The 15,928-nt window shown below is 45.6% G+C and overlaps 1 protein-coding gene across 8 annotated transcripts in view; it reads right to left on the minus strand.

The window, feature by feature from the left end:
* LOC140390285 (macrophage mannose receptor 1-like) overlaps positions 1-15,928 on the minus strand; it is a 181,856-nt gene that overhangs the window by 20,518 nt on the left and 145,410 nt on the right. For 7 of the 8 annotated variants that reach the window (XM_072475309.1, XM_072475310.1, XM_072475307.1 and 4 more), the window contains 2 exons: positions 3,756-3,866; positions 3,302-3,667 (listed from right to left, as the gene is read on the minus strand). The exons of the other annotated variant lie outside the window; for it this stretch is intronic. In XM_072475309.1, the coding sequence (XP_072331410.1) occupies positions 3,302-3,667; positions 3,756-3,866 (477 nt within the window). The remainder of the gene's footprint in view (positions 1-3,301; positions 3,668-3,755; positions 3,867-15,928) is intronic. 8 annotated transcript variants of the gene reach the window in all.

Below are 15,928 nucleotides of genomic sequence, written 5' to 3' on the forward strand. Positions count from 1 at the left end.
TCAACTATTTACAACCCTCCGGTAAAGACATTTTTGCTCATCTCAGTCCTAGATAGCCAATCCCGTATCCTGGGACTGCACACCCCTAGTTATAGATTCCCCAGCCCAGGGAAATTTCCTCTAAACAACTTCTCAGCATCTAGCCATCTTCTCAGCACCCCAAGGTAAAAAATATTTTGCAACACATTGGCTATCTTAGCGATAAAAGTCTACGTCATGTGTGTAATGGAGCTGCTATACTGGTTGAGTAGGGAGAATCTGGTCTTCACCACTGGTGCACAATATCTACAGTATGTACACTCCAGAGGATGCACTGCAGCCAACACGCCAAGCAGCCCCAGAGCTCGTTCCCCATCCTCACTGCCTGACACTGCAACCAACCCAGTCACATGGGTAACGGATGCATGGGAACACCACCACCTCAATTCTCCCCTGTTGAGTCATGCACTATCCAGCTTTGACACACATTACCCACTCTTTGGCCATTACTGAGGTAAAGTCCTGCAGCATCCTACAGTTTTCTATACTGCGGGTGCACCCTCACCACGTGGACTGCAGTGATTTAAGAAGATGGCCCATCATCACCTCTTTAATGGGTGACAATGGATGGTCAATGATTGGTGACCTTGCCAGCCAGCGATGTGCTGATCCCGAGACTATGATATTTCAAAGCTGAGGTTGAGCACTCGAACAGAAATGTGCTCCGTTCCTACACTAGCATCTCACAGCTTAACACCAACAAAATATCAATCTCACTGAAAGTCAGGGGGCAAAATCAGATAATGAGGTCAATGTAAAATGTTGTTATCCAGTCTTATCTCAGAGCGGTGACAATGGCTGGAATTTCCCAGCCAACCATTCACGCCAGCTGCATCTTCCGGTCCCATCGACGGCGCACCCTCCGCTGCGGCGGCGAAGGGTGCACTCAATGGGAAACCCCTTTGACAATGGCAAGTCAGAAGATCCCACTGCCAGCCAATCATAGGCCGCCTCCACTGCCACAAAACATGCAGCGGGTTGCATGGAAAAGTTAACTGTGAAGGGTACTGTTCTTCACCATCTTTGAAACAACGGCACAGTTCCACTGGCTAATTTTCTGTTAACTGCATATCATTAATTCCTGCCACAATGCTTGTATTGGAAACTAACTGTGTACCCATTAACTATGTCTTCACACCAGAGCTGGTGTGGTTCAAAGGGCCTCTGTTTGACCGCTCCTGGTTTTTCTATGCAACTTTTAAAATAATAATTATCTTTATTGTCAAAAGTAGGTCTAACACTGCAAAGAGGCTACTGTGAAAATCTCCTAGTCGCTACATTCTGGCGCCTTTTCGGGCACACGGAGTTGAATTCAGAATGTCCAATTCACCTAACAGCACATCTTTCTGGACTCGTGGGAGGAACTCGGAGCACCTGGAGGAAACTCACGCAGGTACAGGGAGAATGTGCAGAGTCCTCACAGACAAAGGGATAAAGGGAGGGTAGTGATAAAAGGGACGTTTTCAGGTTGACAGGCTGTAATCTGAGGAGTGCTACAAGGAACAATGCTTGGGCCTTAGCTATTTACAATCTATATTAATGACATGGGTGAGGGTGCCAAGAGAAATATATCTAGTGCCAAGAGAAATATATCTAAGTTTGCTTGATGATGCAAGTGGGAATGTAAGTTGTGACAAGGACACATAGGAGCTGCAAAGAGATTTGAGCAAGTTAAGTGAGCGGGAAACAAGACGGCCGATGGAGTATAACTCGGGAAACATGAGGTTATTCACTTTGGTGGGAAGAATAACAAAGCAGAATTATTTTTAAAGGTGCAAAAGTTGTAAATGTTGACGTCCATAGCAACGGCAGTGTACTCGTACAGAAAGTTAGCAATTAGCAAGGCAAATAACATGGTGGCCTTTATTGCAGGCAGATTGAGATACAAGAATAAAGAAGACTGGATACAATTATACAATGCTTTGGGGAGACCGCAATCTGGAATACAGCTTTGGTCTCCAAATTTAAGTAAGGATATACTTGCATTGGAGGTGACACAATGAAAGTCCACTAAATTCATTCCTGGGATGAAGGAGTTGCCCTGTGATGAGAGGCTGAGTAAATATACACTCTAGAGATTCAAAGAATTAGATGTGATCTAATTGGATTATACAAAATGCTGAAGGGGCATGATAGGGCATGATAAAACACGAGTGCACAATCATCAGGTACTGAGGTTGGAAGAATTTGCACCCCTCCGCCCAACCCAGAATATAAATGGGGCTTCACAAAAATTGAACTATTTCTGGATCTTTTTCCTTCACCCATCTGTAAGACACCCTGATTTTGCAGACATGTGCACAGAGAATGTGTGATGATCCAGTTTTTCCCCTAATGCACAGCTTGAAGAGTTTCTCAAAATAATACAATGGTCTGGGTTGTCCCTCCCAGAATTCTTCAGGGCATGGCTGACATTTGAGCAAGAAAAAACTCGCTCAAGCAAGGAGAGGGTGCCTTGTTCGGAAGGAATGTTTAATAAAGGATTTGTCATCTTTCAACTAGATAGTTTATATCATAAAACAGGCGAGATAGGAGTCAACAGATTTCAGACAAACAGCAAAAAAAAGAGACTTAACTGATAAATAGTTCCTATTGAGGTTGGAAGAATTTGCACCCCTCCGCCCAACCCAGAATATAAATGGGGCTTCACAAAAATTGAACTATTTCTGGATCTTTTTCCTTCACCCATCTGTAAGACACCCTGATTTTGCAGACATGTGCACAGAGAATATGTGATGATCCAGTTTTTCCCCTAATGCACAGCTTGAAGAGTTTCTCAAAATAATACAATGGTCTGGGTTGTCCCTCCCAGAATTCTTCAGGGCATGGCTGACATTTGAGCAAGAAAAATCTCTCTCTAGCAAGGAGAGGGTGCCTTGTTCGGAAGGAATGTTGAATAAAGGATTAGCTGTCTTTCAACTAGATAGCTTATAAAACAGGCAAGATGGAAGTCAACAGATGATTAGAGAAACAGCAAAAAGAGACTTAACTGATAAATAGTTCCTATTGCGATTCTGATTGGAATCATTAAGATTACAAGGGTTAGATTGCGTGACTGGAGTCCTGTAAAGGATTGCTGAAGTTTACCTCTATCCAGAGTCACCGTGGGTAACAATGTTCATTTCCGTTTGTGACTTTGACTGAAGACACTGAGTGAGTCGAACTTGTTAGTGATGATTGGCAAAGAGAAAACCAACACCATGAACCCAGCACTAAGAAAATACCAGCCGCTTGCTGGAATAGCTGTGTAATCACTGCTTACCTGCGTAACAAATGAAGGAGAACTTAAAGTCGCAAGGCACGTCCTTCCACCTCCCATTGACCATAATGACACAAACGGACATTGTGGCAAAATCCATTGGGTAGTAAGTGGCCCAGTTGAAAAATGAGGCTGGCTCTCCTGTGGTCCACACCCAGCTGTATTCAGACTGGTGTTTGTTGAAGAGTCCGATCCAGGCCGGTTCATCCAGCTTGAGTAGGTTTGAGGCCATGTTGTTCTCGCCCTTGTTCTGCACAGTGATCAGGTCAGTGTGCTGTGTCCTGCACTGATCTTGGGCACCACTCCAGGTCTCCTCTTCCGTGATCAGGAAGTACTCCCGGCTAGAGGGTTTTGAGCTCCGGGCCCCATCTAGGAAGGGGAGCACATTGGGTGTTTTAAATTGGGTTGCATCGCCAAAGGGATGGAAGGCCAACATTGAACCGACATTGATTCTTACCAGAAAGTGAACTCTCTTCAGTGCTCTGTTGTGATTGCTCCTCAGCATCGATTGTAGGCAATGCAAAGTCAACAAACATGTCTGGGTTTGACTTTTTTAATTTCAACAATTCTGCGGAAATAAAAGCGATTTTACAAACAAAACCTCTGCCGTTCATCTCTCTTGCCAACATATTTATTAAGATTAAACCAGGTTAAGCAAGTGACAACACCAACACCAGACCCATTCGCATATTGCCCTCTGTAATTGTTTCTCCGGCACCCAAATGTATATCTACCTCCCAGTCGCCCCCCCCCCCCACCCCCCCCCCCACCCCCCCCCCCCCCCCCCACACACACACAAACAGATGCCTACTTATGTGTTATAAATAATATTGCCAATTGTAGAGTTGCTGCTGTTGAGCTGGTGCATAATACCCTACCAGTTATTTTATTTTATTTTTTTATTTATTTTTTATTATTTATTTGTTTTGGTATGTTTGTGTGTGCTCTTCTCTTCTATATACATATATACATCTTAATCTGTGTACATAACGGTAAATATACTTTGTTCAAAAACCCAATAAAAAACATTTATTAAAAAAAGATTAAACCAGGTTCATCCAAATATTATGGGCCAGGGTTTAGAGAGCCCCAAAGTGTACCTGACCCACAACTTTGAATAGATTGTGGTTATGGGGAAGCACACGGGCCTACTCTGCAAGTGTGATGCACCAGAAATCTACAGTACATTTAAATTAAAACAATGTTTATTGATGAAACCAGTTACCCCTTTATAAACCCATGTAAACATCTTAACTATCAACACCAATAAATCCACCAAAGAATACAGTACTCTCTAAGTAACTCTTAATCTTTCCTTGCAACATCCAGAAGACAAAAAGAACCCTCTTTACAGAAACACATCAGGTTTAAATTCTCTACTGAGAGCAGTTATCACTCTGAATTCACCAAATGATCTAGAGATAGTCTTTTGATGGCAGAGAGATCAAAATTACACCTTCTTTGGCTGGCTGCAGCTCCAACACTAAAACAAAACTAAAAAACACAGACACACCCAAGCTTTTCCCCAAAGCGAAACTAAAAAGCAGAGCCAGCGCCAGAGCTCAGCTCCACCCACACTCTGACATCACTGCAGCCACTTGAACAGACAAAGGTTTCTTAAAGTGATATTCCCATGACACCTCCCCCCAGGAAAAAAAAATAAACCATCAACTTCAAGATGGTTTCAATTTTCACCTTTTCACTATCCTTTAAGAAATGCAGGCAGTAAATATACTTTTTCATTTCAAAAAACAACACAAGCAAACAGGTACAATAACATAGTCCATTTTAGTTCTTCTTCCTCCACCGAAGCGGCTTCTCTTCATCACATTCGAGACAAATCATCAGCTATCATGTTTTCTCGCCCTGCCACATATATTATTTTTAAATGAAATGGCTGTAACAATAAACTCCATCAAAACAGTCTGGCATTGTTATTCAGGAATGGCGCCAAAATTGTCAAGGGATTATGATCAGTATAGATAATTGTGTCAGATGCATTGCTGGTCACATAAATTTGAAAATATTGCAAAGCCAGCACCAAGCTCAAAGTCTCTTTCTCAATTGTTGAATACTTCTTCTGGTGAGAATTCAATTTCTTCAAAAAATACCCAATAGGCCGCTCTAGCCCTTCGTCGGCGTCTTGTAGAAGCACCGCACCTACGCCCACATGACTCGCATCAACCGCCACTTTGAATGGTTTTGTGTAATTTGGGATGGCTAACGCAGGAGCAGTGGTTAACACAGCCTTCAGGCCGTCAAATGCCTGTTGACACTCCGCTGTCCCTTGGAATTTGTTACGCTTCTTGAACAAGTCCGTCAGTGGAGCGACCACACTGCTAAAATTTGGGACAAATTTCCGGTAAAATCCACTCATACCAAGAAATCTTATTATTTCCCGCCATGCCGAGGGCATCGGATATTCCCCAATAACGTTTGTTTTCACATCCCGTGTGACCATTCGACCCTGTCCAATTGTGAGGCCAAGGCAAGTGACTTGGGATTTTCCAAATTCACTTTTGGCTAGGTTTATCACCAAACCCGGCTCCTGAAGTCCATCGAATAACTCCATCAGATGCTTCAAATGTGCTGTCCATGTCTGGCTAAAAATTACCAGATCGGCGATGTATACAGTACAATTGGGTAATCCTGAAGCGATTGTTCGTTAACCGTTGAAATGTGACTGGGGCATTTTTCATGCCAAATGGCATAACTTTGAATTGGTGTATACCATCTGGAGTCACAAAAGCTGAGATCTCCTTCGCCCTGTCGGATCAAGATACCTGCCAGTAACCTTTAAGTAAATCCAGTTTGGAAATAAAAACTGATTGTCCCACTTTTTCAATGCAATCCTCCAAACGTGGAATAGGATAAGAGTCCATTCTTGTAACTGCATTAACCTTTCTATAGTCCACACACAATCGTTGGGTACCGTCTGGTTTAGGTACCATCACTATGGTTGAGCTCCATTGGCTACAACCCACTTCAATTACACCATTTTTAAGCATACTCTCAATTTCTTTGTTAACCTGTGCCAATTTTAAAGGTTAAGTCTATATATGGATGTTGTTTGATTGGAACATCATTTCCCACATCTACATCATCATAGAATCATAGAATTTACAGTGCAGAAGGAGGCCATTCGGCCCATCGAGGCTCTTTGAAAGAGCACCCTACCCAAGCCCACACTTCCACCCCATCCCCATAACCCAGCGACCCCACCCAACACTAAGGCCAATTTTGGACACAACGGCAATTTAGCATGGCCAATCCACCTAACCTGCACATCTTTGGACTGTGGGAGGAAACCGGAGCACCCGGAGGAAACCCACGCACACACGGGGAGAATGTGCAGACTCCGCACAGACAGTGACCCAAGCCGGGAATCGAACCTGGGACCCTGGAGCTGTGAAGCAATTGTGCTATCCACAATGATACCGTGCTGCCCAAAAATGAAGAGCGATTTTAGTACTTTCCAACGTATCTCCACAAACTTACCCATGTGATATCAATAACTCTTTCAGGTCAGTCTGTTTTTCCTCTGGAAGGTAACTCAACAATTTATCCCAATTTTTAAGAACATCCTCATTTTCCAATTTAATTTGAGGTATGCCAAATTCAAAATCATCTGGATTTGGTTTGTCACTTTGAGTTAGAATCACTAAAATGGACTTCCGGGTGCGGCGATGACCAGCTGAGTCGCACGTTTCGGCAGCTCCCGGTGAAACGGACTTTTGGGCTCTTGATAGGAGCCCCAACGGCAATTTTGACGGCTAAAAACACTGTGCGGTAAACCAGAAGGGAATCCCCCCTGGATACGGATGAAAAAAGGAGGAGAAGGTGGCAGGATTGCAGTGGATCCTTTAGAACAGCGGCAAGGAAGGCAAGCAAAAACCAAGATGGCGTCGGAAGGTGGCAGTTTAACATGGGGCCCTGAACAACAAGAGTTCTTGAAATGCTGTGTGGAAGAGCTCAAAAAGGAAATGAAGAAAGAGCTGTTGGCCCCGATACTACAGGCGATCGAAGGGCTAAAGGAGGAACAAAAGACCCAGGAGCGGGAGCTTCGGGTCGTGAAGGCAAAGGCAGCCGAGAATGAGGACGACATACAGGGCCTGGTGGTGAAGACGGAGACGCATGAGGCACATCAGAAACGATGTGTGGAAAGGTTGGAGGCACTGGAGAACAACGCAAGGAGGAACAACCTGAGGATTCTTGGTCTTCCTGAAGGTGCGGAGGGAGTGGACGTCGGGGCATATGTGAGCACGATGCTGCACTCGTTAATGGGAGCGGAGGCCCCGGCGGGTCCGTTGGAGGTGGAGGGAGCATACCGAGTGATGGGGCGAGGACCGAGAGCAGGAGAAATTCCCAGAGCCATAGTGGTGAGATTCCTCCGTTTTAAGGATAGAGAAATGGTCCTTAGATGGGCGAAGAAAAGTCAGAGCAGTAAATGGGAGAACGCGGTGATCCGCGTTTATCAAGACTGGAGTGCGGAGGTGGCGAGAAGGAGGGCGAGCTTTAATCGGGCCAAGGCGGCGCTTCATAAAAAGAAGATAAAATTTGGAATGCTGCAACCGGCAAGACTGTGGGTCACATATCGAGGGAGGCACCACTACTTTGAGACGGCGGATGAAGCGTGGACTTTTATTGTGGAAGAAAAACTGGAATGAGCGGGTTATTAAAAAGAACGTTTGAACAAAGTGGTGGGGCGAATGTGGGGGGTGAAGAGGGGGGTTAAAAAGGGGGGAAAGAGGAGTTTTATGTACTAATCCTGCGATGTGGTAACTTTTCTCTCTTCCACAGGTGGTGATGGGGGGAGGAGGGGAGGTGGAGGAGATGGGGCGTTGGCCATTGGGGGCGGGGCCAAGGGAGAAGCGCGGGCTTGGTTCCCGCGCTATGATAATCATGGCGGGAATAGAGAAGCAGGAAGGAGGGGGCGTCGCACGGTGCAAGCCGAGGTCACGGGGGGAAGCCGAGGTCGGCCAGAGTTTGCTGACTTCTGGGAGCAACATGGGGGGAGTAATTACGCTAGCGGGGGATCTAGCGGGGGGAATTACTGGGTTGCTGCTGCTGGGGAGAGGGGGGAGCTGGTATGGGAGGGGATGGGCGGGGGGGGCACCGCCTGGGGGAGATACAGCTGCGTGGGAACCGGGTGAGGAGCTGGAAAAAGGGGATGGCTAATCGACAAGGGGGGGGGGTAGGAAGGCCCCCAACCCGGCTGATCACGTGGAACGTGAGAGGGCTGAACGGGCCGATAAAGAGGGCACGGGTACTCGCACACCTTAAGAAACTTAAGGCAGATGTGGTTATGTTACAGGAAACGCACCTGAAACTGATAGACCAGGTTAGGCTACGCAAAGGATGGGTGGGGCAGGTGTTCCATTCGGGGCTAGATGCGAAAAACAGGGGGGGTGGCTATATTAGTGGGGAAGCGGGTAATGTTCGAGGCAAAGACTATAGTGGCGGATAACGGGGGCAGATACGTGATGGTGAGTGGCAAACTACAGGGGGAGACGGTGGTTTTGGTAAACGTATATGCCCCGAACTGGGATCATGCCAATTTTATGAGGCGGATGCTAGGACGCATTCCGGACCTAGAGATGGGAAAGCTGATAATGGGGGGAGATTTTAATACGGTGTTGGAACCAGGGCTGGATAGGTCGAAGTCCAGGACTGGAAGGAGGCCGGCAGCAGCCAAGGTACTTAAAGATTTTATGGAGCAGATGGGAGGTGTAGACCCGTGGAGATTTAGCAGACCTAGGAGTAAGGAGTTCTCGTTTTCTCCTATGTCCATAAAGTCTACTCGCGAATAGACTTTTTTGTGCTGGGAAGGGCGTTGATCCCGAAGGTGAGGGGAACGGAGTATACGGCTATAGCCATTTCGGATCACGCTCCACACTGGGTGGACTTGGAGATAGGGGAGGAAACAGGAGGGCGCCCACCCTGGAGAATGGACATGGGACTAATGGCAGATGAGGGGGTGTGTCTAAGGGTGAGGGGGTGCATTGAAAAGTACTTGGAACTCAATGATAATGGGGAGGTCCAGGTGGGAGTGGTCTGGGAGGCGCTGAAGGCGATGGTTAGAGGGGAGCTGATATCAATAAGGGCACATAAAGGGAAGCAGGAGAGTAAGGAACGGGAGCGGTTGCTGCAAGAACTTTTGAGGGTGGACAGACAATATGCGGAAGCACCGGAGGAGGGACTGTACAGGGAAAGGCAAAGGCTACATGTAGAATTTGACTTGCTGACTACGGGCACTGCAGAGGCACAATGGAGGAAGGCACAGGGTGTACAGTACGAATATGGGGAGAAGGCGAGCAGGTTGCTGGCACACCAATTGAGGAAAAGGGGAGCAGCGAGGGAAATAGGGGGAGTGAGGGATGAGGAAGGAGAGATGGAGCGGGGAGCGGAGAGAGTGAATGGAGTGTTCAAGACATTTTATAAAAAATTATATGAAGCTCAACCCCCGGATGGGAGGGAGAGAATGATGGGCTTCTTGGATCGGCTGGAATTTCCCAAGGTGGAAGAGCAGGAAAGGGTGGGACTGGGAGCACAGATCGAGGTAGAAGAAGTGGTGAAAGGAATTAGGAGCATGCAGGCGGGAAAGGCACCGGGACCGGATGGATTCCCAGTCGAATTCTATAGAAAATATGTGGACTTGCTCGCCCCGGTATTGACGAGGACCTTTAATGGAAAGGGGACAACTGCCCCCGACTATGTCTGAAGCAATGATATCGCTTCTCTTAAAGAAGGAAAAGGACCCGCTACAATGCGGGTCCTATAGACCTATTTCCCTCCTAAATGTAGATGCCAAGATCCTGGCCAAGGTAATGGCAATGAGAATAGAGGAATGTGTCCCGGGGGTGGTCCACGAGGACCAAACTGGGTTTGTGAAGGGGAGACAGCTGAACACGAATATACGGAGGTTGTTAGGGGTAATGATGATGGCCCCACCAGAGGGAGAAACGGAGACAGTAGTGGCGATGGTTGCCGAGAAAGCATTTGATAGAGTGGAGTGGGATTATTTGTGGGAGGTGTTGAGGAGATTTGGTTTTGGAGAGGGGTATGTTAGATGGGTGCAGTTGTTGTATAGGGCCCCGATGGCGAGCGTGGTCACGAATGGACGGGGATCTGCATATTTTCGGCTCCATAGAGGGACAAGGCAGGGATGCCCTCTGTCCCCATTATTGTTTGCGCTGGCGATTGAGCCCCTGGCGATAGCGTTGAAGGGTTCCAAGAAGTGGAGGGGAGTACTTAGAGGAGGAGAAGAACACCGGGTATCTTTGTATGCGGACGATTTGCTACTATACGTGGCGGACCCGGCGGAGGGGATGCCAGAAATAATGCGGATACTTGGGGAGTTTGGGGATTTTTCAGGGTATAAATTGAACATGGGGAAAAGTGAGTTGTTTGTGGTGCATCCAGGGGAGCAGAGTAGAGAAATAGAGGACCTACCGTTGAGAAAGGTAACAAGGGACTTTCGTTACCTGGGGATCCAGATAGCCAAGAATTGGGGCACATTGCATTGGTTAAATTTAACACGGTTGGTGGAACAAATGGAGGAGGATTTCAAGAGATGGGATATGGTATCCCTGTCACTGGCAGGGAGGGTGCAGGCGGTTAAGATGTTGGTTCTCCCGAGATTCCTCTTTGTGTTTCAGTGCCTCCCGGTGGTGATTACAAAGGCTTTTTTTTAAATGATTGAAAAGAGCATCATGGGTTTTGTGTGGGCCGGGAAGACCCCGAGAGTGAGGAAGGGATTCTTACAGCGTAGCAGGGATAGGGGGGGGCTGGCACTACCGAGCCTAAGTGAGTATTATTGGGCCGCTAATATTTCAATGGTGAGTAAGTGGATGGGAGAGGAGGAGGGAGCGGCGTGGAAGAGATTAGAGAGGGCGTCCTGTAGGGGGACTAGCCTACAGGCTATGGTGACAGCCCCATTGCCGTTCTCACCGAGGAACTACACCACAAGCCCGGTGGTGGTGGCTACACTGAAGATTTGGGGACAGTGGAGACGGCATAGGGGAAAGACTGGAGCCTTGGGGGGGTCCCCGATAAGAAACAACCATAGGTTTGTCCCGGGGGGAATGGATGGGGGATATGGAATGTGGCAAAGAGCAGGAATAATGCAACTGAAAGATCTGTTTGTGGATGGGAAGTTCGCGAGTCTGGGAGCGCTGACCGAGAAATATGGGTTGCCCCAAGGGAATGCATTCAGGTATATGCAACTGAGGGCTTTTGCGAGGCAACAGGTGAGGGAATTCCCGCAGCTCCCGACACAAGAGGTGCAGGACAGAGTGATCTCAAAGACATGGGTGGGGGATGGTAAGGTGTCAGATATATATAGGGAAATGAGGGAAGAGGGAGAGACTATGGTAGATGAACTAAAAGGGAAATGGGAAGAAGAGCTGGGGGAGGAGATCGAGGAGGGGCTGTGGGCAGATGCCCTAAGCAGGGTAAACTCGTCGTCCTCGTGTGCCAGGCTAAGCCTGATTCAGTTTAAGGTATTACACAGGGCGCATATGACTGGAGCACGGCTCAGTAAATTTTTTGGGGTGGAGGATAGGTGTGCGAGGTGCTCGAGAAGCCCAGCGAATCATACCCATATGTTTTGGACATGCCCGGCACTACAGGGGTTTTGGATGGGGGTGACAAAGGTGCTTTCAAAAGTAGTGGGGGTCCGGGTCGAACCAAGCTGGGGGTTGGCTATATTTGGGGTTGCACAAGAGCCGGGAGTGCAGGAGGCGAGAGAGGCCGATGTTTTGGCCTTTGCGTCCCTAGTAGCCCGGCGCAGGATATTGTTAATGTGGAAAGAAGCCAAGCCCCCGGGGGTGGAGACCTGGATAAATGACATGGCAGGGTTTATAAAGCTAGAGCGGATTAAGTTCGTTCTAAGGGGGTCGGTTCAAGGGTTCACCAGGCGGTGGCAACCGTTCGTCGAATACCTCGCAGAAAGATAGATGGAATGGAAAAAAGAGGGCAGCAGCAGCAGCCCAGGATCGGGGGGGGGGGGGGGGGGGGGGGGGGAGGGGGGGGTGGGGAGGAGGAACCAGAAGGACTCTCAGGGTTGCTAATATATACTGTATAATATGTATAGGTCGTTGCGACAGATAATTATATATTGGACTGTTAAATTATATTTTAGGAGAGTGTTACTTGTGATAAGGCAGTTGCCAGTTAGGGTTAGTTTTCATTTTTGTTATTTATTATTTATTCATTTTTTGTTTATAAAATAGGTCATTGTTATTTGTGTTGTTACAATATTGTGTAAAGGATGCACAATGTACTGTGTTGGTTGACCAAAAATTTTCAATAAAATATTTATTTAAAAAAAGAATCACTAAAACCTCCTCCTTTTGCTCTCCTTCCCTTTCAAAGTACCTTTTAAGCATATTCACATGACACACGCGATGAGTTTTCATTCTATCCGGCGTCCTTACCACATAATTCACCTCACTTAATTTCCTTTCAATCTGATACGGTCCACAAAACTTTGCTTTTAAAGATTCACCTACCACTGGTAACAACACAAAAACTTTATCTCCACTGGCAAAACTACGAACTTTGGATTTCTGGTCCGCTACCCGTTTCATCACATTTTGTGCAATTTTTAAATGTTGTCTAGCCAATTCCCCTGCTCTATTTAATCGTTCCCAAAATTTGATACAGAATCCAATAGTGTAACTTCCGATTTCTCACTCACCAATTTTTCTTTAATCAATTTAAGTGGTCCTCTTACCTCATGACCAAAAATAGATTCAAAAGGACTGAATTTGGTTGACTCATTAGGTGCATCCCTAATTGCAAACAGTACGAATGGAATTCCTTTATCCCAATCCTCTGGATAATCTTGACAATAAGCCCTCAACATTATCTTTAATGTATGATGCCACCTTTCTAATGCTCCCTGCGATTCTGGGTGGTACGCAGTTGATATAAATTGTTTTATTCCTAAGCTATCCATAACTTCTTTGAATAACCTTGGAGGTAAAATTTGATCCTTGATCCGATTGTATTTCTGTGGGTAGTCCATATCTAGTAAAGAATCGAAGTAACTCCTCCACAATCTTTTTAGCTGTAATATTACATACTGGAATGGTCTCTGGAAACCTAGTAGTCACATCCATTATAGTCAAAAGATATTGATTCCAACTTTTTGTTTTAGGAAGCGGTCCAAAGCAATCAATTAAGACCCTTATAAAAGGTTCCTCAAATGCTGGAATGGGTAGTAAGGCCGCTGGTTTTATCACTGCTTGAGGTTTCCCTATCACTTGACATGTGTGACATGATCGACAAAATTTAACTACATCTTTATGTAGTCAAGGCCAATAAAAATGTTCTGTATTTTAGCTTGAGTTTTCCTTACTCCCAAATGGCCTCCCATTGGTACCTCACGTGCAACTCGCGACACCTCCTTTCTATACCCTACCGGCAATACCACTTGATGAACTTCTGCCCACTTTTCATCTCCCTGCATATGTAAAGGTCTCCATTTCCTCATCAAGACATCATTTTTACGGTAATAACATTCCGGTATACACTCAGATTCCTCTTCTGTGTATGCTTTCTGATACATTTGGTTTATTTCTACATCTTTCTGTTGCAACTCCGCCAATTTTCCTGAACTAAAAATATCCGCCTCATCCTCCACCTGTTCTTTTCCAACCATCTGATCAAATATCATTTCTGATAACGGCACTTCACCTTTATCTTCACTCTTTGATTTCTCCTCTTGTCTTAACCTGTGACTTTGCGACCTTGTTACTACACAATCCAGAAAAATCCCAGGATATCCGACCTTCAACACTTCTGTTGTCTGATTTTCCACTGGCTTATCAACCACAGGCATCACTCCCACCTGCGATACAACTATATCATTATCCAAGATAAACTGTATTCCTGGACAAGATAGTTTCTCTATCACTCCTACTACCACTTCACCACTCTTCACTGGACTTTTCAACCTCACCTTATATAATTGAATGCTACTCCTCTCACCCTGAATTCCACATATTACCACCTTTTCTGGCAACATTCTTCCCAAACTACATAATTCCTCATCTCTTACCATTAAAGATTGACTAGCTCTTATATCTCTTAAAATTGTGACTTCTTTACCTGCTCCTCCTGGTACACATGAGTAAACTTTACCCACACAAGTAAATTCTTTAAAGACATCTGGCACCTTATTATCAATCGCCTCTTGATCAGGCTGTACAATCTTTCGCACCTCCTTTGCTTCACTTGGGCTTTCCTTTGCTACTTTAACAAACCCCACTGTCTTATCCTGTTTTACCATCTCAGCCTTCCCAGTGCTTTTCTTCAACCACCAACACTGTGACTTTACATAGCCCAGTTTATTTGAAACTTTTCATGTCTCTTCCACCCTCCTGGATTTCCTTTTTAGTCTGAGGCACACTCTCCTTATTATCTCCCATCAGATCACCTTTACCTTTACCACTTGAGTATTTCTCATGTCCCCAGTTTCTATCCCTCACAGGCTAAAACTGATGTCATAAACCAAGCTTTGATTTATGAACTAATTCATAATGATCTGCCATTTCTGCTGCTAACCTCACAGTTTTAACCCTCTGCTCTTCCACATGAGTTCTCAGTCCATCAGGAATTGAATTTTTAAACTCCTCCAAAAGTATAATGTCTGTGAGAGCTTCATACATTTGGTCTATTTTCAAAGCCCTTATCCACCTATCAAAATTACTCTGTTTGATCCTTTTAAACTCCATGTATGTTTGACCAAATTCCTTACATTTCTAAACCTTTGTCTGTAGGCTTCAGGCACTAGTTCATATGCACCCATTTTGGATTTTTTTTACCTCCTCATACGGCCCATACAGCTCCTCCGGTCGTGGTGCAAACACTTCACTAGCCCTACCTACCAGCTTTGTTTGAATCAGTCATACCCACATGTCCTGTGGCCATTTCATTTGTTTAGCTACCTTCTCAAATGGAATGAAAAAGTCTTCTACCTCCTTCTCGTCAAACCTTGGCAAGGCTTGGGCATATTTAAATCGATCCCCACCAAGCCTTTGACTATGACGCTCTTTCTCACTATCCTCATCAGTATCATCCAACTGTACGTTTCCCTTTACCTCCGCCAATTTTAACTGATTGTCATGTTTCATGGCCATTTTCTGAAGTTCAAACTCTCTCTCTTTATCTTTTCCCTGATCTGTATCTCCCTTTCTCTTTCTTTTTGTTCTGCTAGGGATATTCTTTCTGTTTTCCTTTCTTCTCTCACTTTTTCCTCTCTATCTCTTTCATATTCAAGCTGCTTTAATTCTTTCTCATGTTCCATTTGTTTAATTTGTAACTGAATTGTTCCCATTAACAATGAGTCAGACTGTATCTCAGGCAATCTTAAATGCTTAGCCACCACCATAATTCCCTCATCTTTTCGCATTTTGTCAGGTAAGGTTAACTGCAATGTTTTTGCCAACTCTAAAAGCCTGTTTTTAGTCTCTGTCCGTAAGGTACTGCGTGTGACCGTCTCCACCCCCAAAACCTTTAGAGCCTCTGAAAGAGCCATTATCCACAACACACTCCCCACTGAAAAGCCTCACCTGATAAGCAACCACAATATGCTCACCCCTCACTGTATTTAAGTTCGCAAAG

The sequence above is a fragment of the Scyliorhinus torazame genome, chromosome 14 (assembly GCF_047496885.1).
Source record: "Scyliorhinus torazame isolate Kashiwa2021f chromosome 14, sScyTor2.1, whole genome shotgun sequence".
NCBI classification, from domain to species: Eukaryota; Metazoa; Chordata; class Chondrichthyes; order Carcharhiniformes; family Scyliorhinidae; genus Scyliorhinus; species Scyliorhinus torazame.